General features: G+C 40.8%; 1 protein-coding gene across 5 annotated transcripts in view; it reads right to left on the reverse strand.

The window, feature by feature from the left end:
* Positions 1-27,620, reverse strand: part of herc2 (HECT and RLD domain containing E3 ubiquitin protein ligase 2) — a 54,205-nt gene that overhangs the window by 21,388 nt on the left and 5,197 nt on the right. For 3 of the 5 annotated variants that reach the window (XM_067512361.1, XM_067512360.1, XM_067512364.1), the window contains exons 6-64: positions 27,384-27,484; positions 25,544-25,685; positions 25,310-25,414; positions 25,040-25,211; positions 24,677-24,850; positions 24,168-24,356; positions 23,924-24,075; positions 23,160-23,317; positions 22,944-23,057; positions 22,593-22,844; positions 22,321-22,514; positions 22,034-22,234; positions 21,615-21,843; positions 21,365-21,489; positions 20,786-20,964; positions 20,505-20,689; positions 20,255-20,410; positions 19,972-20,157; positions 19,658-19,834; positions 19,469-19,572; positions 19,232-19,382; positions 18,908-19,122; positions 18,670-18,802; positions 18,342-18,469; positions 17,999-18,194; positions 17,749-17,876; positions 17,107-17,283; positions 16,844-16,980; positions 16,317-16,468; positions 15,996-16,187; positions 15,450-15,637; positions 15,147-15,339; positions 14,870-15,052; positions 14,595-14,779; positions 14,290-14,437; positions 14,010-14,206; positions 13,647-13,877; positions 13,389-13,527; positions 13,125-13,271; positions 12,252-12,394; positions 11,863-12,130; positions 11,613-11,755; positions 11,384-11,482; positions 11,128-11,296; positions 10,883-11,008; positions 10,659-10,767; positions 10,426-10,565; positions 10,152-10,342; positions 9,936-10,041; positions 9,741-9,832; positions 9,478-9,653; positions 8,906-9,017; positions 7,770-7,851; positions 3,875-4,109; positions 3,536-3,713; positions 3,349-3,430; positions 2,913-3,084; positions 2,687-2,831; positions 2,117-2,342 (exon numbers count right to left, since the gene is read on the reverse strand). In XM_067512361.1, the coding sequence (XP_067368462.1) occupies positions 2,117-2,342; positions 2,687-2,831; positions 2,913-3,084; positions 3,349-3,430; positions 3,536-3,713; positions 3,875-4,109; positions 7,770-7,851; positions 8,906-9,017; positions 9,478-9,653; positions 9,741-9,832; positions 9,936-10,041; positions 10,152-10,342; positions 10,426-10,565; positions 10,659-10,767; positions 10,883-11,008; positions 11,128-11,296; positions 11,384-11,482; positions 11,613-11,755; positions 11,863-12,130; positions 12,252-12,394; positions 13,125-13,271; positions 13,389-13,527; positions 13,647-13,877; positions 14,010-14,206; positions 14,290-14,437; positions 14,595-14,779; positions 14,870-15,052; positions 15,147-15,339; positions 15,450-15,637; positions 15,996-16,187; positions 16,317-16,468; positions 16,844-16,980; positions 17,107-17,283; positions 17,749-17,876; positions 17,999-18,194; positions 18,342-18,469; positions 18,670-18,802; positions 18,908-19,122; positions 19,232-19,382; positions 19,469-19,572; positions 19,658-19,834; positions 19,972-20,157; positions 20,255-20,410; positions 20,505-20,689; positions 20,786-20,964; positions 21,365-21,489; positions 21,615-21,843; positions 22,034-22,234; positions 22,321-22,514; positions 22,593-22,844; positions 22,944-23,057; positions 23,160-23,317; positions 23,924-24,075; positions 24,168-24,356; positions 24,677-24,850; positions 25,040-25,211; positions 25,310-25,414; positions 25,544-25,685; positions 27,384-27,484 (9,509 nt within the window). The remainder of the gene's footprint in view (positions 1-2,116; positions 2,343-2,686; positions 2,832-2,912; positions 3,085-3,348; positions 3,431-3,535; positions 3,714-3,874; positions 4,110-7,769; positions 7,852-8,905; positions 9,018-9,477; positions 9,654-9,740; positions 9,833-9,935; positions 10,042-10,151; positions 10,343-10,425; positions 10,566-10,658; positions 10,768-10,882; positions 11,009-11,127; positions 11,297-11,383; positions 11,483-11,612; positions 11,756-11,862; positions 12,131-12,251; positions 12,395-13,124; positions 13,272-13,388; positions 13,528-13,646; positions 13,878-14,009; positions 14,207-14,289; positions 14,438-14,594; positions 14,780-14,869; positions 15,053-15,146; positions 15,340-15,449; positions 15,638-15,995; positions 16,188-16,316; positions 16,469-16,843; positions 16,981-17,106; positions 17,284-17,748; positions 17,877-17,998; positions 18,195-18,341; positions 18,470-18,669; positions 18,803-18,907; positions 19,123-19,231; positions 19,383-19,468; positions 19,573-19,657; positions 19,835-19,971; positions 20,158-20,254; positions 20,411-20,504; positions 20,690-20,785; positions 20,965-21,364; positions 21,490-21,614; positions 21,844-22,033; positions 22,235-22,320; positions 22,515-22,592; positions 22,845-22,943; positions 23,058-23,159; positions 23,318-23,923; positions 24,076-24,167; positions 24,357-24,676; positions 24,851-25,039; positions 25,212-25,309; positions 25,415-25,543; positions 25,686-27,383; positions 27,485-27,620) is intronic. The other 2 variants (XM_067512363.1, XM_067512362.1) reach the window with 2 other exon arrangements.

Below are 27,620 nucleotides of genomic sequence, written 5' to 3' on the forward strand. Positions count from 1 at the left end.
CCAAAACAGTTGGGAAGATGTGTAAAATGTAAATGAAAACAGAATGCAATGATTTGCAAATCTCATCAACCCATAATTTATTCACGATAGAACATAAACAACATACAGTTTCAACAGACGTTGAAACTGAAAAATGTTAACCTTAATAAAATATTAGCTAATTTTGAATTTGATGGCAGCAACAAGACTCAAAAAAGTTGTAAGAGGGTGATGTTTACCATTGTGTAGCAGTTTTTTTGTTTCATGATGCGCCAAATGTTTTCTATTGGTGAAAGGTCTGGACTGCAGGCAGGCCAGTTCAGTACCCAGACTCTTCTCCTGTGAAACCATGTTGCTGTGATGGATGCAGTATGTGGTTTAGCACTGTCTTGCTGAAATATGCAGAGACACGTTATCTGGATGGGAGCATATATTCTGCAGGACACAACGTCCATGGTTCCCAAAAAAAATTTCAAGTTTTGATTCATCTGACCACAGAACAGTTTTCCATTTTGCTTTTTTAAACGATTCTAAACGAGCTTTGGCCTAGAGAACAGTGGCATTTCTGGATCATGTTCAAATATGGCTTCTTCTTTGCATGATACAGCTTTAACTTACATTTGTGGATTGGGCACTGAACTGTGTTCCCTGTGTTCAGGGAAGTGTCCCCGAGGGCCAGAAAATGACACGTATCCAGTTTTGACCTTGGGCCTTGTCCCTTGGGCACAGTTCCCTCCTGATTCTCTTGATATTATGATACACTAGATGTATATAAAAGTCTTCGCAATTTTACATTGAGGAACATTTTTCTGAAATGGTTCCACAATTTTTAGACTCACAGTTTGTTGACCCTCTGACCATCTTTACATTCCAGAGGCTCTGCCTCTCTGAAATGCTCCTTTTACACCCAGTCATGTTACTGACCTGTTGCCAATTAATCTAATAAATTGACCTAGTTAACCTAATAAGAGATGCTCCTCAATTTGTTTTCGGGGCAATTTCTTTTCCAGACATTTGTTGCCCCTGTTCAAACTTTTTTGAGATGTGTTACTGTCATATTTATATTATCCATGTCAGTTCCAACATCTGATATGTTGTTTAAGTTCTATTGTAAATAAAATATGGGTTGATGAGATTTGCTATTTAATTTTAAACCATCCATCAATTTTTTAAGAATTGAAGTTGTATATCAACAATGGTAAATGGTCTGCATTTATATAGCGCTTTTCTACCTATTGGTACTCAAAGCGCTTTACACTGCTTCTTATTCACCCATTTGCCCTCACAATCACACACACACACACACACACACACACTCATACACAGATGGGGGAGCTGCTATGCAGCTGGGAGCAACTAAGTTGGGGTTCAGTGTCTTGCCCAAGGACACTTCGTCATGTGACTGGAGGGGCTGGAGATTGAACCTAAAACTGCGAGATTGTTGGACAACCGCTCCAACTTTCTGCGCCACAGTCGCCCCTATAGTAAACACTAGTGACCTGGGTCCACTGGCAAACATACATGTGCCATAACACTGCCTTCACCATGAACAGGTAATCTTGTCTTCACATAGATGAATATCATTAATGTAATTGATTCGTAATAATAACATATAGCCCTTCGCATTAATCGGTACCCAAGAAGTAGCTCTCAGTTTCAATAAGCGGGGTGACCCCCTGCTCTAGAGGATGTATTTTGCTTTTTCAGCCTAATAATGGCCTCTTTCACTTGCAACGACAACATTTTGAACCTTGTGTTCATAGAGAATAGCAGTAAATAGCAGTCAACAGCTACCAAGGACAAACACCACCTCTAGGGGTTTTATCTGTTTGATTATTCGTGGAGTAACAAGGGAACAGGCCACAGCTGGCCATGCAACTGCTTGTCAGCCATTTCTTCTAGTATTTATGAGCCACCAAAAATGGGGATGTTTTTATAAAAATTACTAATTTCTGAATGTTTAATGCCAAATTAACTACTGTTCCACCATTCATGAACACAATGTGTTCATGTAACAAACTGTCCCAAGACTTGCTTAACATCTAAAAATCAACACTTACAAGCCTACTTATTATGGCTGACAAGGACTAGACAGGAGAATTGTGCTATCAGAATGTGAGGTGAGAGAGATAATTACCTAAATAAGATGCTCCCAGAGAGTCCCTGGCAGTCTGGAAGAGGACTGGCTCATGTACGGAAGGTGTGGTCACATCCACGGTGGTCCAGGCAACGCTGTGTGAGGAGCCACAGGCCACTCTGGTGATTTTCTGCCCCTCCAGACCCTGAACCAGGGTGGGCTTCCTGTTAACTGTGGTAGTGCCGTTACCCTGCTGCCCATGGTCATTGTCACCCCATGCATACACCTGAGAAAGGATCACAATAAAAAAATGTCGCTTATAAAATAGAAATCAATCAATTTTACATCCTTTTATAACCACTGATGAATAACCCTGGGACTAAAGCAAAGGAACCACTCCAAGTACACAATCTCAAACAAACATTAAGTAAATGTGGTGAAAAACTGAGTGAATGTCTCTCGTCATAGAGGAAGTCATTTGTCAACATTTTAAAATTTCTTCTGTAAGACATGTAGGTATTCTACAAGGTGTAATAAGATGTGTAAAGGTCTGGAATAACAACAATCTGGATTAGTGCCACAGCAGTAAATGAGCATAATATTTCGTTGGTGGAGGTTAACACCACAAACCTGTCCTGTGTCTGTAACAGCCAGACAGTGCAGTGCTCCAACAGCAACATGGACAATCTTTTTGCCTCTCAATCCCTCCACCATCTGGGGCTTTCGCACATGGACATCAGTGCCATGACCCAATCGGAAATAGTCGCCTTTGCCCCTGTTTGGAAATTAACATTTTAAAGTCATGTGAAAGCAAAACAACAGTAGCAGCAGGTGAATGATCATTTATCCATCTCACCAGGTCCACACAACTCCAGATTTGGTTAGAGCCAGAGAGAACTGTGCTCCACATTCAATTTGGCAGACACCCTGTCCATTAAGCCTTTCTATGTTCTGAGGGATGTTGCAGCCCTCACTGCCTCCACGACCAAGCTTGCCAAAGTCTCCATCCCCCCAGGAGAACACCAACCCTGACATAAAATCAAAACACAGACAACTTACCAGAAGCTAAATATACCCATCCATGTGGAAAAAAGAACAGAATATTCTGTAATATTCAGAGTGAATGTATTTACTCAAACATCTTTGACCAGAAAACAGTTTTTTTTGCATTTCCCAGCTGATCAAAGATGTTTCCTAACCTCCCAAGGTGCAATTTTTCTTCATTTACATTTGTTTGTGCGGTTTTATTTTCTTATTGGTTCACACATTCTGGACATTATGGCCAGTCATACCTTCATCAGTGAGGGCTAGAGTTTGAGCATCCCTGCTCCCACAAGCTACCTGGATAACACGGTGTCCCAGAAGCACTTTTACCTATGAGAAGCGCAAGGTTATGTGCGACTTATTCATTAGTATACATAAATTCAAGGCAGCAAAATATCATAAACTAACTTCTACATGGGTGTAAAGACCACATACCAGTTTAGGCCTCAGTTGAGTAGTGTTGTCCCCATGTCCAAGGCGGCCGTATTCTCCCAAACCCCAGCTGTACAACTCTCCACTGGAGGTAATCGCTGCACTGTGGGAGCTACCACAAGCGATGTCACGGATGCGCTTGGTTTTTAGTGCCTCGATCAACCGAGGTTTGTCACAGTTCCTGTGTCAGAATCATTGTGTGTTTTTTTTAGAGGCTGAATAAAATTATTTAAGAATATTAACAAGATGTTAAATATATAGTGTTAAACTTATGATTGACACACACTGACTTTCAGGAGGCACACAACTAATTTATTTCTGTACATGTGTAGAATAACATACATTCTGCTGAAGTGACCCAGTTTGCCATCATCTCCCTCGCCCCAGGAAAAGACCTTCCCATCCACAGTCAGGGCCATGGCATGACGTCCTCCAGAGTGTACAGCGACCTTCTTCACCACATAGTTACTGAGAGCAGTAATCTGACGAGGGATGGGGATGGTGCCACTGGACAGGCCCAAGCCTAACCGACCATTAGTGGCCTCCCCGCAAGCATAAATCTTCCCCTCAACAGTCACTACAAACACGACACATCAGTTACATTTACCATATGTACTTGTCATAGAAGAACATCAAATCTATACAGACTGTACTTCCTCTAGCTGCTATAATGTATGTTTGCACACCTATATACTTATTTGTTTCTCAGTTATTGTTTTATCACTTGTACCTCACACTTTCATACTCAAGTGGTGCCACATGTATTCTCTGTTTCAACACACACACACACACACAAACACATTTTCTTACTTCCTATGTTCCTTGTGTTTACTCCCCCCTTTTCCACTACTGCCCATGCTTCAGTATATACTTCAAATGCATACTTAGGCAGACAAAACATCCCATCATCCCATGATGACAAAATATTCGAATCAACACATAATTGCAACGAGGTGTCTCAATATTAATCAATAAAAACATCCCATTGGTCCTCAATACATCTAGTGCTCATCTAGAAGGAAGATTTACTATTATAAATGCATCACTTAATCACACACTTACACTTTAACATCTATGGCCCAATTATCGCTTGAGACTTACTGTCTAATACTATCATAAACCCCAAAATCAATCGCTCAAGCACATCTGACAACATAAGAAACTGGCGTTTATGGCAATAATAAAACAATATATGAATTACAATAGACTCAATGACAGCTGGAGACTGAATAATCCCACATCTAGAGAATATTCTTACTTTCCCTCTCTACATCAGACTTTTTTCTTATCAGTAACTCACTCACCCAACGTGTAACTGAAACCTTAATTCACCCAATAATCATGATGAGTGACCACGCACCTTTCTCCCTTACACTAAACACTCAAATCCATGCACACAGTGGCGTTTCAATACATAATTACTCCAAGACACTCAAAGAGAGTTGGCAGCCTTTCTGGAGATGAACGACTCTGGATACCAACCCATCAGTACTATGGGAAACAGGCAAAGCAGTACTAAGAAGTGTAATAATCTCTTATTTATCATATAAGAAAAAACAAGAACCGGAAAACACGTTACAATTTAATTTACTGGGCAAATGCAACAGTGTACAATGACAGTGTTCTACAAAAACAATTCCTTATTCAGCAACTTAAATATGAACAGTTAGAATATAGTAACGAAACATAAATATTTAGCAAACCAACTCTTACATAAAAAAGAAAAAGCAATTATTCCATCTATATGGAACTCCACAGGTCAACCTGTCAACAACCCACACAAGATTATTAACATCTTTAAAAACTTCTAACGTAACCTATACTCCTCTGATCACACTGAAAATCAGTCAGATATAGACACCTTTCTAAACAAGCTGCCAACGTTATCCTAAGAACATTCGAAGAACTTAGATGCACCACTCACCACGGATGAACTCCATAAAGCACTAATTAATATGCCAAATACTAAATCACCCGACCCTGATGGATTACCAGCAGAATTCTACAAACACTTCTTGCAAATTTTGTCACCATTATTTTACAGAGTAACCACTGAAATAAAAACTACCTCAACAATACCAGGACACATGAATACAGCCATCATGACCCTTCTACTAAAACCCAACAAAGACCGAACCAATTCTTCCAGTTACCGCCCCCTCTCACTTATCAACATGGATCTTAAAGATCATTACCAAAGCACTAGCTGCTAGAATAGCAGTATAGTAGAATAGTTAAACTAACATTAACACTCCGAGACCGGGAGGGGATTCATCAAAAACAGGAACCGATCTTAGCAGAATTAAAAAGGAATCCAGGAAACAAATCCACACCAAAAAATTGCAGATGACATATTACTACACTTACAGCACTTCTACAATTCACTAAAGGAAACAGTTATTATTAAAACATTTTCCATAATCTCCATTTACACTATAGATTGGAATAAATCAACTATACTTCCACTCTCTGAGGGTGTCTGTGATTCTGCAGCACAGGAATCCTTCCCTCCACTTCATATTGCCACATTATTTAGGCATTAAAATTTCCCCCAGACCGTCAGAGCTTTTTAATCTCAACTATACCCCTATATTTTAAAAAAATAGAAGACAATTTCAGACACTGGATCCACTTACATTCATTGGACGAATCGCTACAATAAAAATTTGGATTTTACGACAAATCAATTATTTGTTCACAAGCTCCCCACATCTACCACGGACAATGGTTTGAATCACTTGAGTCACTAACATCTCACTTTTAGTGGAAAAACAACAAACCCAGAATCTCCCTGTCAACATTACAAAAGAAAAAAACCACAAGGCGCCTTCCCAAATTTCCAACACTACTTCCAAGGAACAACTGCCATAATTAGTCAAATGGATTCAAAAGGATAATTACAACAACTCATGAATAGACCTAGAACAAAATCGATGTAAAACTATTTTAGTTTCAGATCTCGCTTTTATGCCACAATCAATTTAAAGAAATGAACTATTTCAAGACAATAACTAACAACAGCCTGGTGGAAATCTCACAAAATCAACACTAGCACCTTGTAGATATACCGTTATCATATATTATTTTGGACAGAAATCTTTAATACCACATTCTCCATGAATAGCAACACAAATTTACAAATTATACAATACAAGACTATTCACAAAACCAGCATCCCTCAAAGCAAAATGTTTAAAATTGGATTAACCAACACAGACACCTGCTCACAGTGCACCTCGGGTAGCAGAGATGATTACCTCCATGCCACTGGCCTGCAACCCGGTGCATTACTTCTGGGTAGCTGTGACACAGTGACACTTCCCCATCCTGAGCTGCATCCCCACATCTTCATCTAGTTAAATATACTGTAGAAAGCCAGTACTCGTCTCTCTAACAATCCCCAAGAAAATAATTCTTCCAAACTTGAAATCTAAAAGCACACTACATATCAGTCACTGGACAAATCTCACAGAATACAAAATCAATACATCAGCTACATAGAAAAACAATATATCAAACTTCAATGAAACCTGGAACCCATTTTTAGAACATTTCTGTTTAAACAAAATGCCTGGGACTGAAGCCACAAACATCTCCACAAAACCCTAAAATTAAACTGGTCCTGATTTATACATTTCCCTTTTTTTTGGGGTATCATAATATCACTTTAATATCCATCAACGTTGGGGCTGAGAGCAACTCTGAGCTAGAGAATGACAAGTCAGCCACAAACAATACACTGAGCACATTCAACCAAACAAATAAATGCAACACGCCAGCTGGACCACCCTGGGGCCCCACGAACAACTCCTCCGATTGGGCCTCGATCTCACCAATCACAACAACCACTTTTATGTTTTTCTTTAGTTTTTTGTTTTCTTTCTGTTCTGTTTTAGTGAATTCATTTGAATGTATTATTACTTTATAGTTTCCTTATGTTATCAATAAATAATAATTCTACAATGTACATGCTTATATGTTTCTAGCATTAGTATGTATATTACTGTCCTATATGTTGCTTATCTAATCCCCCCTCCAGTCATTTTTCTAATGATTAGACCTTTTTTTGTGTCTCCTCATTACACCTCCTCAATCCTCCTACACTGATGCACTTTCACAAACACACACTGTACATAGGTCACATGTCTTGTCTTAGGCTGTGTATTGTGTTAATTGTACTATTTTTGTTTTGAATAAAAAATAAATAAAACAAAATCCAAAAGTATTTCTCACTTACCTGCAAAGAGACTTTTAGAACCACCAGCCACTTGTACCACATTGAGAGCAGAGAGGGTTTCAGAGAACGACGGCACCTTAATCTGAACAACACCAAGAAAACTATTAGAGAAAGCAGCCGCGTCTCCCGCTCTTGCACAGGCAACACTAAAGATAAGTCTGGTCCCTACTCCAGTTTAATCTTTAATTTGTTGGTCGTAGTGTTTACCACATGTTCAAATGTGCTCATCACACAGAAAACACACCTTAACAAGCCAAAGTGTTCTAGACTTGACCCTTCCCTATTGGATCAATAAAGCTGAAACTTTAATCTAGATTTGTACTTCACATGAATATTGCCATTTTATGCATTTTATAATATTTTGTGATAATATGTAATATATTGTTTGAAAGGGAAAACTGCTACTCTACTACATTCACTAGGTCGTTTTACTTCTCAGTAATCTATGCAAAATAGGTTTTAAGATCAGAATCAGCGCACAAAGATACACGACTATACAGGAGATTAAACTACAAAACTGCTCTCAATATTTCAGACAGACTAGCAGATTATAACAATGAAATGTATAAACATGAAAACACTATAATATCCTAAAAGTAACAAATATGAGCTATTAGTGAGCTAGACAAACACCTGTCATTGTACACTGATAAAGCATGTAAACTGTACAATTTAATCCAATCCAATACAGTAGCTCTGCAACAAAATTCTACTTTTACAAGCTTTTAATTTCAGGTTTTAGTTTGAAACTGTCAGAAAGGCGATAATTCTACTGTGTGTTTATTATTGAGGTCAAAATGGGTAGTGGATGCGAACTGGAGTGCATTATGAAAAGAGGTATTTTTTATGTTTTGGCCACACTGTTGAAAATAAATGAGGGAGCAAAACATAATATCTCTTTTATAATAATTGGATTGCATTAAATTGCAGAGGGAGTCATAATATGTCTGAACACTGTATCTCTAAGAAAAGATTGGACTACCTACAGTATATATTATCATTTTACGAAGAAGATGTAAACAATGTGCTGAATAAATCATCTCTTCACCTCATGGTACAGAGCTGTCAGGACAAATATGCAAAAGCCCTGAACTTCATTCGTTATTATTACTATTAGAAATTATTTCAATATATACCTTGGAACCCTTGAGACCTCCCAGTTGGTCTTTATCATTCAACCCCCAGACAAACACTTTAGTTCTGACGGCAGCTGCTGACTCCAACCCTGATGACTTTTTTCGAGCAAAACTGGAGAGGAAAAAACAAAACACAAGGTCACGGGTTCAGGTTCAGTTCCATTTTTAAAATGTAAAATAAACAAATCAGCTTTGTTCTAGTCAACAAAACTATAAATTTCATTTACACTATGGGAATAGATTAAACACACTCTTAAGTGTATGGTGCGTAGTAGTTTTCAACCATGACAATCAGTGGGCATTAACGTATGTACCAGTGACTACATAATGAACATCAAAATCTGTTTATGAATACGAGGAAACAGAGGCTGTCATTTTATCACTTTACTTATCAAACTTTACAAATGCAAGCCGAAATAAAGATGAGCATGTTAACGTCCATCTGTGATAACTCTAATTCTTAGGAAAAAATTTTAATTGTAATTTTCATAAAATACAGCCACTAACACATTCTTTTTAATATGAAGCATTAGATACCCCAGCACTTAAATTAAATTTATGACCCTCCATACCTCCCAGTGGCAGTTTTTTCATCATCCTCTTCTTCATTGTCAGATGCCAGAAAAGGGACTGTAGCCAGGTCTTCATCCTCTGCTCTGATGCGTCCCACAATGCTAAGTCCATGAATCTTGCAGTCTATGCCAGAGCTTCGGCACTGCTTGATTGCAATCTCAATGTACCTATGATACTACATAATAAATTCAAGTTAATACAATGTCATTTTAAAGCAATAAACCGTGAATGCCATTTGATGTCAATTCCAAAGACAACTAACCTCTGTGCAGTCGCTAAGCAGAAGAACAGTGGTGTCTGTGGGATTGATGTTAATTGTCTTCAGCTCTATTAAGTTGTTCAAAGAGCTTCCACCTGCATATTAGAAATAATATTACAAAACTCAAAACCATAAATTGTTTATACAACATTTATTTAAATAGTAAACAACAACAACAACAACAACAACAACAACAACCTGAGACCACAACTAGTGAGGGCATGTAGCTGCTGTCTGCTGGGTCTACAATCATCTTCAGCCTGTGTACAAGGACATCTGGGAAAAGCTCAAGACGAATCCAGTGCTGCAGAGGAAAGAATTAGAAATCATCTCAGGTTCATTTGCAACACTTTTGTAAAGCAAACTAATAGATGTGTCATCCTGCTTATTACACTTTGCATTTAAATCTCCTACCTTTCCCTGTGAGCCAGAAGACTGCCAGCACTGATCACTACAGTCAATGAGGCGTGAGGCCTGGTTAACCGAGGATGAGACGTTGAGGCTCTTGACAGCACGACACCAATCATCAATCAGCATCCCACGCTGGTTGCTGTGATGCTTCTTGAGCTGTTTTCCTGAGCGGCCGCAGAATGTTGGAGACTGGCCTAATTGTAGACGAGATGAACAGGTTCACACACAAGCACATACACAGAAACACAGATTAAATCTAAGGGAATGTCTGACTAACCAGGCTCATTGATTCTGCCAAACGAATGACTTGTGTTGTGTTTGCGGGTCTTAAAGCAGTTTTCACAATAGTCAAAGTCGTCACAGTTTCTGCATTTGAACCTGGGACCATTTATTGGGAACATCTGACAGCCATCACACCTGCAGATGGTACAAGGAGTTGCATTTAATCAACATGCTGGGATATATAGACACTGTAAATGGGTAGAGAAAATTAATTAAACACATCCTTACCGCACTCCAGGGTGAACGCTGGGCACCAGTTCCATCTCAGACAACAAGCCAGTCCAGTGAGACTGCTGAGGAAAATCTACTATGACATCCTTTCCATTGGCACTGAAAGCTGAAACAAAACATTTTGCTTCTTTAATACAGAAGACAGGGGATCCAGAGATCGTTAATCATCATATTCAGAGTATAAAAAGAATCAACAACATAGGTTATGAATAAGAAATTACCTTTCACAACTCCCACACTCCTGTGAGTGACAGAGCCCCATTTGTACTTTGGTGTAGTGACTGTGGATTTTACTCTCACTTTGTCACTGATCTTTATATGTGATGGTGAACTTTGTGGTGGGAATCCTGTAAGAGCATTATGACACAAAACATGTCAAAGGATAAAGAAAACTCAGACTCCAAAGGTTTTCACAGAACCCCAGTCATTATCAGGATCATGTCACATTTAAATTGCATACACTTACCAAGAAGCTCAATGTGGATGTAGAGAACCCAGTATGTACCCCCTTTTTGCTGCCAGTCGCACTGCACATTTAAGTCATGAAGCCCATCTCTGTCCAATTTAATCACTTTTCCCACATCTCCATCATACACTTCCTCATACGTTCTGCAACACTTCACCATCATCCCTACCTGCAGAGAAGTCAGTAGTTATTCAGAACTACGTCAAATTTCGTTAAAACGGTTTTAGGTTATTTTTTTAAATGATACGATTCTTACCTGAATGTTTTCTCTAACATACACAGCATAATCGTCATTGCTTTGGAAATCTGATCTCTTCTTAAATGTCTGGCTTTCTGTCACCACTACACCTGGGGGCTTAATATAAAACACCAGACATACGTACACGTTAAGCTGCATTTAATCATAATTGCAAAACTTGAGAAAGTGACTAATGAGAGGGTTCTGGAAAGAAAAATTAAGAAAAAAGAAAACAAAAATAATGTACCACGGGGAATGATGTCTCTGGCTCCTCTAGCTCTTCCAGCACCTCCTCATCAGAGTATTCATCTGAAACTGTGTCTGCATCTGACAGCTCAGTGACGTGAACATCTGGATGGTCCAGCAACCAGCTCACCAGAGCCTCAACACCTGATGTATATGCTCAATTACTCTCCAAAAATAGATCTCAGAACCTTATACGACTAGATTTAACTGAAGTGAATTCACACGTACGTTTATGTCATATGATAACATACCTGGGACACCAGAGGCACTGCCGGTAGTTCCAGACAGCGACTTCAACGCAAACTCAATATTCTTTCGTGGGAACCCCATCTCCATGAGCTGTAAGACTATGGGAAGTGGAGGGACAGGGGAGGTCTTTTGTTTCTTCTGTTTAGGCTGTCTGACATGTTGTATGGTGACAGGTGTGGTTGCCTCACTGGAGCTGCTCTCTTCAAACAGAGGAGAGGATGGGTGGGTGGATTCCACAGCAAGGTACTGACACACTGCCAGAGCAGCTGCCTATACATTCAGGGATACAGAGTTAAGGCCGAGGTCAAACTAAATACACCATATGAATATATCCAACACTCCCATGGTGACTTAAATAACAATAAGTTTAAGGAAAGGTCTATCAACCCACCTCCATCTCTTGCCTGTCAAAAATGGCTTTGATAGGGGAGGGCTGGGTGGCAGCAGACAGAAGCTGCTGCAGGAGAATTAATGGAGGCAGGGGACCCTCTGGAGACAGGTCTCCCACATCAGGAGAGGACACCACTTGCTCCTCTGCAAACAACAAGATATGATACATTGTTCATATAAAATACAAAAACTGACATTTAATGTAACATTTTTCACCAAGAGAGATACCAGCAGAAATGGGGATAAAAAAATGAATATAAACCTGCCTGTTGGAACTCAGTTTACCTCCTATTTTTAATATCTTTCTACGTTGATTTGGCATGAGTGTTTATGCTCCTAATGCTCTACCCATTGAGGCACCTCTTATGAATATTTAATAACAGTACTTACCTATAAGACTGAGGATACATTATGTGAGAGCAAGGATGCCAGAATTTAGTAAACTTCTAAAGTTACAAACAAACTGGTTAATAAGAGATTGTAACCTCTGTGCTCTCACAGTGGTTACTGTGCGTTGTCAAAACATATGCACTAAAGTTGTATGCACAGGCCGTTGTGACCATCACGACCACCCACTGGGTTCCATGATGATGCCCCAAAGCAGCAGTTCAGGAGAAGGTTTGGAGGGTCACAGGACTTCAGTAGGTCAACTTAATTTATTTTTAACAATTCTGACAAAGTAAAGGTTTATGCGTTACTTTTTTAATGGTAAATTATAATTTATAATTCTATTTTATAATGTTTATTGTTAGTTTTCTGTGGATGTAAGGTGAAAATACACAATGTCTGAAACATAATGATGCCCTTAAAAAGAATGAGACCCAACTAGGAATGAAAATAATTTCGAATTATTTGTCATTTGCTAAGGTCTTACCACCGGGGTTGGGTCCTATGTCCACAACTGCCGGCTGGGAGAGGATCTGCCTGAGCTTGTCCTGATGAGAGAGCAGGGCCCGCGCTGCCTTTAAAATATACAGCCTTAGCTGCTGGCACCGAAGCAAATGGATGTCCACCTGGTCAGCTGGAGACATAATAGCCTTTACTGAATTCACCCGACTAGACAACTGATCATTCATCATAAGAACAATGCCTTGCCGTAAGTATGTATATTTGTTTCGTGTCTGACGTGTTTCTGCACCTGTAAGGCCTCGACTAAGGGACTTCTTCATGCGCTGTTTCTCCAGTTTGCTTCCAGCCAGGCTGACCAGCTGAGCCCAAACAGCCAACATAGGCTCAGTGAAGGGCAGGTTCTGGACACTAAAGGGTATTGCAGGCAACTGAGGACAATAACCATTAAACAAAGTCAATATTTTACTGTCCAATAAACTTGTTTCAATAAAGTAGAGCTCATAAGTTAGTACTATTTATTTATCTACCTATCTAAACAGTTTCATACCGATTTGAGATGGCTGAGCAAACAAACCCTACAGGTCCTCATCTCATGAAACTGGACAGTGATGCGTCCTTTGGGGGTAATGCGTGTAACTGTTCCCTCTCCATACTCCTCATGAATGACCTGACCACCCAGCCTGAGGCGTCCATCAATCCCTCCAATAACTGCCAGCACTGCCATTAGACTCCCCACTCTAGGACCTTCTGAATCAGGAAAATATTCCTCTAGGAAACACTGAAAGAGAAATAAAAGAGATACTACTCTCAAGTATCATGGAACTGATTTAAAAAGAGATAGCAAAAAAAAAGCAGTTGATAATTTGTACAGAGACACTAATTGAATCAATAATACAACAACAATTCTTACTGCTTCAGACTGGCAGCCTGCCATAACATCTCCAATAGTGCTCAGCTGCATGTTGATGTATTCATTTATCAGGCTGTTCCATTGGGTAAGAGAGTGCAGAGTACGCAGGACAGCAACAATTTCCTCAGCCAAGGTGCTGCTGTGAGTGGCTGTAAGAGACGCTTGAGGACGGGACTTCCTTCTTCGCAGGGAACCCTCTGTTGGGAGAAAGTAGCAATTTTAAAATACACACTACATAGATAACATTTCCTTTCCTTTAAAGTCTGATTTGTGGCAGCACCTCTAAGAAGTGGCAAGTCTGATGAGCAGGTGCTCAGCAGACTTCCCAAGAAACTGAACAATTTCTCCACCAGGAACTTCATGTCCTGAGAGCGCTCCATCTTGTCCCATGAGGGGAGGACTGCCTGCAGAAGACGTAGTGCCAGAATCTGGAGACAAGCAGGGTGCACAATATTTTATGCTTATATGGGATTCAAAATGGTACTTCTTAACCATTGTCTGTAAAAATGATGCAAACACAACGCACAATGAATTTAGAACTCCACATGTTCCACTTCCATCTAACACATAATCATAGTAACCAACCTGTCTCTGCAGAGTAATGGCATTGAAGGACTGATGTCCCTCAACAATTCGGATGAGCAGACTAATCCATGCAGAGGTGCTGAGTGTGCTGCACATCTGGGGCATGAGAGCAATGCTGCGTATGAAACCCAGTGTACACCAGCTCCTGTGCTGCTCACGAGAGACCAACCTATGGGAGTGCCAGCCTGAAAACAACGAGGAGTCAGGTTAGAATATGAGGATAAATTCTAAATGATGTAAAACATTTATTAATTTCAATATGGCACTTCAGCTACCTGACTTGTCATTTGCTCCACTCTCTACAAGCATCCTCAATAGCCCACACAGCGTCCGTGTAGCATCTGTTTGCAGCACATCTGAGTAGATCCCAGCTGATAGAGACAGTGTCTTCAGCAGGTTGACTGTGCTCATTAACATCATACCTGTTGGGTGGCTGCTCTTCTCTATCAGCTCACCTTCTGAAACAAAAGTGATTTTAAAGGTGAAGGTTTCAGGCACACATTTTGCTTATAGTTGGGTGTGATATTTACTGAGGCAGTAAATTAAAATTACCAGCATCATCTTCTGTGTCTGAGTCCTCCGTGGGGGGCTGAGCAGCTGGTGGTGGTTCTGCCAGTTTAAGATCATACTTCCCTTCTTTACCCATTCTGTAGGAGTTGGTGCTGCTTGTATCCCACTGGACCCTGATCCAGCCATCCTCACCAAGTTCACCAATGACCCTGCCAAGACCTGGTGCTGGACCATCCTGGAAAGAGGATGCACAAGAACGATGAATAATTAACAGCATGATTTCTCAACTTGCTTTAGTTAGTGTTTGTGAAAAACAACTGTCATATGTAAAATTGATTAAGGAACCTGATCACCCCATTTCCAGTCAACTCCCCTCATAACCCTGGTGCCTATCTTCATCATGGAAGCCAGCTCAGGGCCAGACGCAGGTAGGGGGGCAGGGGCAGCCTCCTTTCTGGACTCCTCCAGAACTGTTGCTGAGCCCACATGTGAGCACAAACTCAGATCCTCTTCACTGCTGTCCGTGCTAGGTCCTGGAAATACAACATTAAAGGAGACATCAAACACATCCATTAATAAAAATGGAAAAGTACTCTCTGCTTCTATTCTGCCAAGACTGAACATGAATATTTAATTACAGTTCAAAAGATCAATGGGTTTTGGCTTGTCCCTTTAGGGATCGCTACAGCGGAACGTGTTCGGCACGTTGATTTGGCATGAGTTTTTATGCAAGATGCCTTTCCTGCCACAACCCGGCATCAAGGTGGCTCTAGGTGGCTGGGCGGGGCACGTACCGGGTGGGTTTCAATCCCGCGTACTTCTGTATCCCAACCTAATGCTCTACCCATTAAGGCAACCAGACCTCACATGAATATTTATTAGAGTACTTACCTATAAGCCTGAGGATACATTGTGTGAGAGCAAGGATGCCAGAATTTAGCAACAGACTGAGACTGTTGGACCCATGTTTCAAGGACAGCATGTGTATCATGGCCAGAAGGAAGCGGGCTTGTGGAATGGTGCCAAGGCTTGGTCCCGCTGGGTTCTCATTGGTGATGGTCTGTAGGGGAACAGGCTGCACACCTGGTTACAAGACAGTCATTTGGTCAATAAGCTAGTTTGTCACTATAACAAGTGTAAACATTATGTATCGCCTTAGTCCCAATTTAGATTTCCGAAATCAACCGACCATATATAAATGACACCACTCACCAAGCTCTTTGAAGCGGGCACTGGCCTCGAGCAGGATGTTGCGAATATTCTGTATGGCCCAGGAATACAACTTGCCAGAGGTCACCTCCAAAAGCATGCGGTTGAAAGGAGGGATCAGATCCACATTCTTCAAGCAGTCAGACAGGGGTTCGCTGGAAGGGGAGTTGAAACATTAACAAACACCGACATGGCCAGAAAAACATGAATTTCATGCAAAATGGCCACCGATTCAAAAGATCAAGATCATCTCCTTTTAGGGGTCGTCACAGCAGAATGTGTTCCACACGTTGATTTGGCATGAGGATTTACCCCCTTCCTGCCACAACCCTCCCATTTTATCCGTGCTCAGGACCGGCACCAAGGTGGCCCTTGATGGTTGGGCGGGGCCGCACCTCATGGGGTGGGATTCAAACCCGCAGACCTCTGCATCCCGACCCAATGCGCTACCACTGACCATCAATATTATAATTCAGAATGGTAATAATGATATGCACAAAATTAAGAGGAAAACTGCCTTTTCAACTTACCCAATGTTGGTCCCATCTGGTATGGCCCTTTGCCAACCACAGAGCATTGCATATTGCACTGAGGGCAGCAAGAAGCTTTTGGAGGCCAACTTCAGCATAGTGTCAATGCCCTCTAGCCTCACTTCAGCCCTCTCCAGCTGTTTAAAAACACAGTTAACACCAGTCATGTTTTTCATTTAAATGAACGTGTTTTGGCTTTTCTCATCTGAATTTTCCCACTGACAACTTGTAAAATAACTCAGGATCTTTAACTTCAATGTCACCTGTTTTAGAAGACACTTCCTCATCCTCTCTACATCAAGTGGTTCTTCTTTCAGTACAAACTCCACTATGGTGGCCATAAGGCTGGACTGAGAAAAGGCACCGTGAACACTGTGTTTCAGCCACCGGTACTTTTGGACACTGGCCACAGTGTTTAGAAGAGGCTGCCACTTGTCCTGCTGTGAAGAAATGAAAGAATAAGTGAACATCAGACAATAAAAAACACAGCTATGGTGTTGCCCTTATCGTGACATTTTGACATGTGTTAAGCAGGTGTGATGCATAATATAAAAATAATTCCATACATTCAAACTACTGACACTTGTGCTCTTTAAAGAAGGCATCAAAATCAAATTATATCATCTACTCCATATAAGCTACCTGTCGTGTAAGATTCTACTATTATTAACTGTTGGGTTAACAAGTTAACAAGAACATCCATGCTACAAACAGCATGCTACATACAAATTTATACTCGTTAGCTCAAAGTGTTAATGGATTACAGTGATTTAACGAATAAAATAAATGTGACTGTGCAAATATATGCAGAAGGGTGCGCCAAAAAAGAAGTCATTTAATCTAATCCACGTAAACAGTTTTTACTATTGTATTACTAACTGTATCGTTAAATCATGTTAAACTACCTTGGATGTTTTGCTTGTGGGCGTCTTCCTATCAGCAGATGTGGGGCTGATGTGAACATTAAGTTCCCCTTCGTTGGTCCCTTCATTCTCCAGCTTTGGCTCTGCTACGTCAGTGGACTTTTTAGGCACTAGAATAGCACGTTAATAACTCTGTTAGTACGTTTAAGGAAACAATTCTTTATAAGTACAGAAGAAGAAAATACTAATATAATTTTTATAGAATTTTTGTAGTGTGTTTTATATAACACACCTCTTTTTTTTCTTCGGTCCCTGATGAGTTTCTGAGTGATCCTCCTCCAGCGTGGCTGAGAGCTCAGCAGCTTTAGTTTGGACACTATAGACAGGTCATTGCTTACAGCTGGACGCAACTCATTAAATAGAAAACGCAGACGCTCAATGACGGGGGCACAGACCTCCTTGTAAGAGCGACCTTGTTCCTGATGGGTCTATAAATAAGCGGACAAACCAAATTTGTCTTTTAAAGACCTGTTTTTTCTTTTCATCTCCTTATATCACAAATTTCCTGTAAAACATTCTTGATTGTGGAATAAATACATATCTTATCATCACAATGTTACAAGCAGGAATTATACCTTAATTAAAGAACACTTTGCCTGGTAGACCATACGGCACACATCAATAACAGATTTCGGGAGGGACCTCTGTTTCCCTTGGTCCACACCCAAGGCACATTGACTGACAAGTGAAAGAGCAATGTGGCCTGTAACAGGGAGAGATTTCACACTTAATAGCAGCACAAGTTCAACTCATTTCAGATGGTGCAAGTCAGGTGGTTTCAGGTACAAGAAGGTATGATTTTAGTACATCTTAGCATAATAAGTAAAACCCCATTTCAATGGCAACATAAGCAGGCTCTTAATTCCTCCTCAAACAGTCAACTGAATCCAGTTGCTAGGTTACCAAGGTCTTGATGTTTGAGCAGGCAGCATAGCAGCAGGCGGCCAACTTCCTCCACAGGGTGTTCCGGAGGGAAGGTGATGGGTGTAATAAGATAGTACTGCTTACAGCAACGCTCTATTTGGCATAGGAAATCCTATAGTGTCAGAAACAAAAACAAGGCATGAAAACATGACCCCCTCCTTCAGCGTCATGCCTGCTGTGTAGCTACCACATTTAGTCATTGTTGTCTTGCATTTACCTTCACAGTGTGGTCCTGAGTGTTGTTGTCAGCTATGGCCTGTAAAAAAGGCTGTGCGTGGTCACTAAGGGTTAATCTTCGGGAGTAGATTTTGGCTTTGTCTGGAGTGGTCGTACCCAGGGAGCTACAGTGGTCTTCATCCTTCTCTTCATTGTAGTTATAGTGGATCTGACTGGTCTGCAGACCCCCAGAAAAAATAGAGGACTGAAGCCATTCTGTGTAAAAATATCAAGAAATGCAGTTAAAGCTAAGTCTATTAAAAGTTTTTCTGTAACCCCAAAAACTGAATTTTTAGAAAGATTGTTTCAATATCATTAAACCCACTGGCACATTCAATTTCCATCGGGGACAGAGGGGTGCTCTTTGTCAGGTAGGAGGCATGAAGACCCAGCAGCAGGCCCAGATTCCTCTCTGTGTCAATAAGTGGGGAGGAAAGACTGTTGAGGTCTGGAGTGGTGACGGTCTCCTGGTTAGGCTGTAAACAATAAATCACATTATCAAGGCCAAGACTCACTGATAATGTAAAAAATACAAAACAATATATAAGGGAACAGCAGGTACCTCCATATATTGGCCAACACAAAAAGCTTGCATTGACTCCCTGGTGTCCTCACACTGCAGAGCAGCTTCCAAAGCAACCACAGGGTCCTCTCCTGCAAACTGGGCTGTAGAAAAACATAACATACACACATAAACAATGTGTAATAATTTTTTGAATCTTACACATTGACAACAATTTATTAACCTCACCCAGAATACTGTTTCCTGTTAATGACTGAGACTGAGCCTGGAAATCCTTGATGTCATAAACCTTCCCGTCAATAATTGTCCAGAAACCACCATCCTTGTTGTGATTCTCCAAGTCAGCCTTGCGGATGAGGGAAACCTCCTCATTGTTCTTGGAACTTTGACCTGTGAAGAAGGATCCTAACCACAGTAGAATAGTCACTTTGTAAGTGTTACAGTAATTACATGGTGCAAACATACTGCAATGAACCATATTTTTTGGATTCATGGTTCTAATTAATCCCCTTCAAAAACACAATACACAATCTATGTCATACCCATAATTCCTGGCCATGCCAGATCCTCATTATCATCTCTTTCATGCCCTGGAGCAAGATAGTTGAAACGGTCAAGGTGTTCCAGGAGTCCAGCAAGAAGAGGTATAGAACCAGTCTCCTGTATCAGACCTGCATCGATGGTGAGGAGGAGGACGATGGACACTACGAGCTCAGGCAAAAGTACTCCTACCAGAGGAAAGACAGCAAAGCATCCATATCTCTCTCAGAAAATCTGTAAATGATACACTTTATAAAAGTTCGGACTGAATTAATACCAGCTTACCAGTTAGATCTCCTTCAATAACATGAGAGACTTCAGCAAAGTGGCGACAACCAGTGGAGGCAATACTTGTTGCCACTGGGAGGATGTCTCCAATATGAGTACAAAGTAGGGCAATGTACTTTTTTAACAAGGAGCCAACACCCAGAAGCTCTGGATCTTCAAAAAAAAACAGAAGAGTTGAATAACTTTCCATCTAAGACTGACTTTTAAACTTGACAAACAAAGAAAATGTTGAGGTAGAATAACTTACTGTATCCATTTACATTCTCTGTGCCATTAACCCCCAAATAGAGCTTGCTAACAAGCAGCCTCTGGAAGCGCAGCAGCAGGTCTAGAGATGCCGAACGTTCCTTGCTGACATGTTCTGCTTCCAAATAGTTAGAGATGCGACGGGCAACATCCTTTAGCCTTGCGATGGTTTGGGATGCAATGTTCCTGTAGAATACAAAAATTATAGGCTAGAACATGCAATGGGTCTTGTGGTACAAAAATACATTTTAATTCAGCACATTTCAGGCAAAGTGCTGATACCTCAACAGCTGTTGTACAAGCTGCACTAGAGGCAGACTTTGTTTCCCCGCTGACTCATAGATGCCTGTGTTGATGAGGTCTTTGTCTAGCACAGTGCGACAACGATGCATAGTGGAGGCATTGGCCTCCTGTTCATCTATCTCCTTTTCTTTCTGAGCTTCCTTCTTGGCTTCAATATCCTGTCATAAAAAAGTACACAATGTGACTAACTTAATCCAAAATAAAGGGTTATTTATAGTCCAGAAGATCGGAAATGTAGATGTGGGTTACAAAAGGGAAACCAATTCCAATCCGGTATTAACTTTCACCTAAAACACCAATGTTAGTAATTTTTCTAGTCAAAAAAAATGAATAGATACAGCAAAACAATATTTTAATATAATTGTTTTAAGCTCCTTGAGCCTAATAACGCCCAACTAAAAAACAATGGTGAATCATGAAAGTTGGGGTCTGAAGAACTAAATCCCAACAGACTTTCAGTCTAAAGACAAATCATTCACATGTAGTTACACAACAGAGCCATTGTAGTAATGAATATTTTGTACCTGTAGGGGAGAGTTATGTGTAAAACACACTGACCTGTATCTCAGCAGTAATGGCTGCATTCAGCGCAGATTCCAACCCTCCGTCAGCCATCAGGCTGCTTACCAACAGGTCAATCATGAAACGACGTCCAGGGCTCACACTCATCTCATTTCCAGATGCTGAAATATCAAACATAAAGCTTAATTATCCCAGTCCTAACATTAATTAAGTTAATAGACTAATTAGTCGTCATTAAATGCTCTTTGTTATGTAAATCAGTGTTTTTATATGGTATTGGACTCACCAGCATTCGGCAGAAGTGATGATAATGCCCTTGCCCTTTCTTCAGCAGTGGGCAGTAGCACAGACCAGCCACTCTGAAGGACAGCCTGGGCAGCAGCTTGCACAGTATTGAGTACCCCAGCATTGCTAGCTAGTACTACCACTGTTTGTTTGAGGTTGTTAAGTAACGCACTACCAAGTCCCAATCCCAGTTCCTCTGGATCCATCTGGTTACTGATGGCTGCATGGAGCTGCAGACATCGAAGAAAGGTTTTAAGAATCAAACATAAAATGTTGCTTGTTGCTGCGATATATTATGACTATTATAAATGTTCAGGCACAATCATGTGCAGTAAAAATAAGGTGAAATGCAAGTTGCCACAAGGACATAAAATAAACCATAAGGTATCTGAAAACAACCACTGACAGAATGCTACCTACCTGGAGCCTGAGCAGGTTGAGGGTGGCAACCACCATACATTCCTTCTCCTGTGGGGGAGGCCAGTCTAAGCTGCCATCCATGCCCTCGCTGACCTGCCTCAGAAGCAGATCCAGCTGCTCAAAGGTCATGGGGCATACATCCACTACAAAGGGCACACGCTGCCCAACAGACCACTCTGAGCACGAGGACCAGGCAAAGCTCTGAAAACAAATAAATACCAAGTGTTAAATCTATCTTTGATCATAAAAAGCAAATAAAAATTAGTAATGGGAATTCTGTGTATTACCTGTCCGGGGCCACAGGAGATCCCCACTATGTGTTTAGAGTTGAGCCCTGGGAGTGCCTTAGGTTGCTTCTTGTTAGAAAAGAGTGTATCAAAGTGTTGAAGTTTATCGTTGCTGCCCCAACTGTGCACCTCTCCATCATCGGTGAGAGCTAGGCAGTGAGTAGATCCCACAGCAACATCCACAACTTTCTTTCCTAATTCCAGACATGAACAACAGATTACCCTTTGTCTACTAAAAGCTTCTGAGAATAAAAGCAATACAAGCAACCTACCCTGTAAACTGTCAAGCAACTTTGGGTAACGAACATGCTCATCAGTCCCATGACCCAGTCGCTGATTGTCTCCTTTTCCCCAAGTGTACACTTGACCATCTTTGGTCAGTGCCACTGAAAACTGGCTTCCACAGCAAACCTTCACCATATCCAGGTCCTGCAGTTTCTCCACAAGTTTGGGCGTCTTGCAGCCATCACTGCCTCCTCGGCCCAGTTTGCCATAGTCTCCGTCTCCCCAGGACCAAACCTGACCTATGGAAACACACAAAAACGGTGAATAAAAACACTATCTTTACTGCCTCTGTGATGCTGATGGCAAGAATTCATATAAAAATTATAATATGAAGATACCATTCTCTGTCACAGCAAGCGTTTGTGCATCACCACTTCCACATGCCACATCTACCACCTTTAGTCCTTTTAGCGCAGTCACTAGCATAGGTGTGGTCTGATCCTCACTAGATCCTAAAATCCAATCAGAAGACAATTAGTTTTTAGCAATTAAAGCAAACAGAAATAGTACTTTTCACACAAAGACTGTGTCCTGTTAATGTGGAAGGGGCTCACCATGGCCCAAGCGACCATAGTTCCCTCTGCCCCATGTATAAAGCTCTCCATCTGCTGTAATTGCAGCACTGTATGTACTCCCACAGGCAATGTTGATCACATGCTTTCCTGTCTGTTTCCCATTGAAGGCTGCAATAATGGTAGGCTCTTCTAGGTACCTGAAAGAAAGCAGACATGGAGATGAGAGAGAACTGAAATTCCCGTTCAATGCTCTAGGAATTCGGTATAACAAGTCTTATATAAACCTTACTAACTGAAAAGAAATTGATGTAGAATGAAATTGATTGAAATGAAGTTTTCAAGCATTTTTGAATGTATTAGTATTGTTGGGTGATGACAGCTGGGACAGGCTCCAGCCCCCTGCAACCCTGAACAGGAAGAGCAGTTAAGATAATGGATGGATGGATGGATGGATAAATGGGTAGATGGACTGTTAGAAGGCAACAATGCCTTCTTTACTCTACAAGTAAAATCATTAATAGGAATGTCCTACATTTGGGAAAAATAAAGGTATACTCTCACCATCTATTTGATCATTAATTTGTCATATATTTGATCCCCTAGAAATTGGATTTATTGCCCTGCATACTCAAAATCAACTTTGCTGTTGCTTATGAATGTCAATGTCATTACAATATGAAAACACCAGATTTTTTCCCTATACAGTCTAATAATTTATGTTACATGAGAAAACAGAAATACAAAGGTAGTTAACCTTAATGAATCTAGTAAATATCAACCAGCGTTTTACTCTAGTTACTTACGTGGTGTCTCCATGTCCGAGCCGGCCACCATCACCGCAGCCCCAGGAGAACACTTCCCCATTAGATGATAGGGCCAGGTAGTGCTGCCCATCAGGATGGGCCGCAAGCTTCACAATCTTTCTGGAGTTCAGACCATGAATAAGCATAGGAGCCTGCAACAAAATAATGAATGGCTCAATCATCAGCAGCCACAGAAAAAGAAAAGGACCATGAAGAACTTGTTTATTAGAGGGGGGGTACTGACCAGGGTTGTGCTCTTGTAGTTTTGTGTGTAAACAGCACCGCTGCTGGACAGGATTAGAAAGCCCTTCTCTGAACAAACTATTTGCGTGACTCCGATGCCGGACAGGGCTTTACACTGAATGGGTCCATTAACATTGGCATAAAGCTTCCAGCCCAACAGGCCCCAGGCTATCACCTCTTGCAAGTTTCCCTGGAACAAAAACAAAAAAAAGAGGGCCACACTGATCACAAGGTGATTGCCATTTCTTCATTGCTTATAACTCCAAAATCTAACGTTAAAATTTATGTTAATGCTTTGCATTTGATTAACAGCTGGTACAGCCTTTTTCAAAGGAGAATTTACATTTGTGAAGTCACTTCATGACTTTTGTTTTTGTCCCATCATAATCATGTCAAGCCTAACAGACACTTGACTCCAGCAGTGATTGAGTGAGGAATGTGCATAATTCATAAAAACAAACAAACAAACCAAACACTAAGGCTTTTTCATTTGATGAGAAGATCTGTCACCTTATGTGAAGTGGGGGAGTTGCAATGAGGAGGGCTGCAGGGAGAAGCTAGGCGGTCCAGGTGGGCCATGATCACCACAGCTGTTTGCCGAAGGTCAATGGCCAGATCATTATCCTGAGGTAAGGTCAGGTAACGCAGGAAACTCTCATTTGGGCTCAGTGGGGCTGTGAGGATCTGGAAGTTACAGCAGTCAGACAAACTATTTAGCTACCTAATTCTCAAAGCAGAATAGAGGAAAAGAGGTATAACAGTGCAGGTTTTCCTAAAGCATAAAGAAACAGAGCTTTATGAACATTTCATTTTAGGATATGTTTTTCTCATTGATCTATACTTATTTGGTTTCAAACATAATCACTGCTTCACCTCAGCTTCCTCCTCAGGAATGGGCTCTTCTTTGCTGCTGTGTATGTTCTGAAAGCGCTGCAGGAGGGGCAGCAAAGGAGCACTGGTTCCCTGGGTGGAGCGCTCGTTGTCCATCTCTCTAGTTCCACTTTCCCAGAGACGGAGCAGTAGCAGAATAGAAGACAGGATCTGACTGAAAAGACAAGAGGATCAGTGAGAAAGAGCTGCTTTCTCAAGTACAGAGAAATATCAGCTTAAGCAAATAAGCAGTTATGAAGACTATCTGGTTGCCTGAGAGTGCCCCTTTGTACAGCCAGCTCCAGGAGGATGGCCAGGACTAGATGCTGGTCTTGAAGAGGAATGTTTCCTTTGGTAGTGGCACTTCCATGTACATCACTAGACGAAAGGAAACACAAATTGAGAATTACATAAATTAGAAGATCATCGTATCCAAATCCTACCCTATACACAAGAATATCCTATATTATGAAGTCAGCCATTAGCAAATGATCAATAAAAACAAACCTAAGGAACTTTGTGGCTCTCTCAACAACCTCCAGCCACACTGATGACACAGTGCCCTCATCAAACAGTGTGGCCTCTGGTAGGGTACGCAAGGCATCCAGAGACTCCTGAAGAAGCTCACTGCAAAGATCTGCATCATCTCCTGCAGCAAAGAACAAATGTCTTCTGTTATACAAATTATCTTAGGGGTTCCTTGATAACACTATAGGGACGTTACAATAAAGTTGAAATAACGACGATTTAGAACGTATTATTTCAAAATAATTTGAAATTCCCATGTCAATACACATAGGCATATAATGGTCCATATTATTGCATATTTACATCAACTTTGTCTAAATCAACACTATCAGTACTTAGCAAATGTGAAATGAAGAGCATTTGCATCACATTGATTCTATAATTTACGATGAGCCCAAATATAAAGTCGATTAAGCAGATGACTAAAAGCTAAAGAGAAAGAACAGTTACAGTTGCTCATACAGTTTATTCCAGGAATGCAGCTACACTGAGGATGTGAGTCTTAGCACTGTGTGTGTGTGTGTGTGTGTGTGTGTGTGTGTGTGATGCTCATGTTACAGGAAGGCTACAGAAGGGAGGCCAGCTCTTTGTTCCCACCCAGTCCCTGTGGACACGCAGCTCCCACTCTCAGATCAGTACATGTAACAAAAAAAGCATCTCTGCTTGCAACACTGACAAAAGGGCCTTCTAAGCAAACACGGCCACATCCACAGTTGTTAATTATTTCATATTATCAAATTATGTGACTGATAAATACTAATGTCCAGGTTTACTAATTGTACTATTCACAATAGAACATAAACAAAATTTGAGATGTTTAAACTGAGACACTTTAACATTTCATGGAAAATATTAGCTCATTTTGAATTTGATGGCAGCAACACATCTCAAAAAAGTTGGAACACCATTGTGTAGCATCCCCTCTTCTTTTAACAACTGTATTTAAACGTCTGGAGGGTGAGGAGACAAGTTGCAGGAGTTTAAGAGAGGAATGTTGTCCCATCCTTGTCTGATGCAGGATTTTAGCTGCTCAACTGTCCTGGGGCTCTGTTGCCAGATTTTTCATTTATCACCTTATGTTTTCTATTGGTGAAAAGTCTGGACTGCAGCCAGGCCTGTTTAACACCTGGACTCTTCTCCTGCAAAGCCATGCTGTTGTGATGGATGCAGTATGTGGTTTAGCGTTGTCTTGCTGAAATATGCACGGCCTTCCCTGAAAGAGATGTTGTCTGGATGGGAGCATATGTTGCTCTAAAACCTCTATGTACTCTATGTGCATGGATGGGGCCTTACCAGATGTGCAAGCTGCCAAAGCCTTAGGCACTTAATGAAATGAATAAATGAATTTCTGGAAGTGTTCATGATCTTGTGCACTGATGTTCTATAGAGAATTAACATTTTTCTGAAATTGTTCCACAATTTTAGATGCAGTTTGTCACAGATTGGTGAACCTATGTCCATCTTTAAATTTGAGAGGCTCTGCCTCTCTGAAATGCCCAGTCATGTTACTGACATGTTGTCAATTAACCTAATTAGTTGCCAAATGCTCTATTTGTTTTTTTAACTTGCTTTTCCAGCCTTTTGTTGCCCCTTTTGAGATACTATGTTGCTTCCATCAAATTCAAAATGAGCCAAAATGTTTCATGAAATTGTAAAATATCTCAGTACTGTGTGTTGAAATGTTCACTATTAGTGGCCTGGGACATTGTACACATTCATAAACAGGTCTTAAGCAAAGCTCAAGTATCATGACGCAGCTTTCAACACTGATAATAGTGGAAAACATTTTGTCACTTTCACAATCCTGGGATATTCTTACCTGACCTCCAGGCCCGACGTAGAAAAGCAAAGGCAAAGGAGAGAGCTGCCCTGGAGCCAACTCTGGCCAAACCCTCAACACCTTTACTGATTGGACGAGCACTGAAATAACAAAACCAGCAAGACAGGGTTCAACTAATACTGCTGGGAGACCATAGCCACCTCTGTTTGCTATACTTAGTGAGTATCTTTTCATAGTAGTTAATGTGGTCATGCAGTTTACAAGCCATCACCATTA

This window comes from Channa argus, chromosome 8, assembly GCF_033026475.1.
Source record: "Channa argus isolate prfri chromosome 8, Channa argus male v1.0, whole genome shotgun sequence".
Classification (NCBI taxonomy): Eukaryota; Metazoa; Chordata; class Actinopteri; order Anabantiformes; family Channidae; genus Channa; species Channa argus.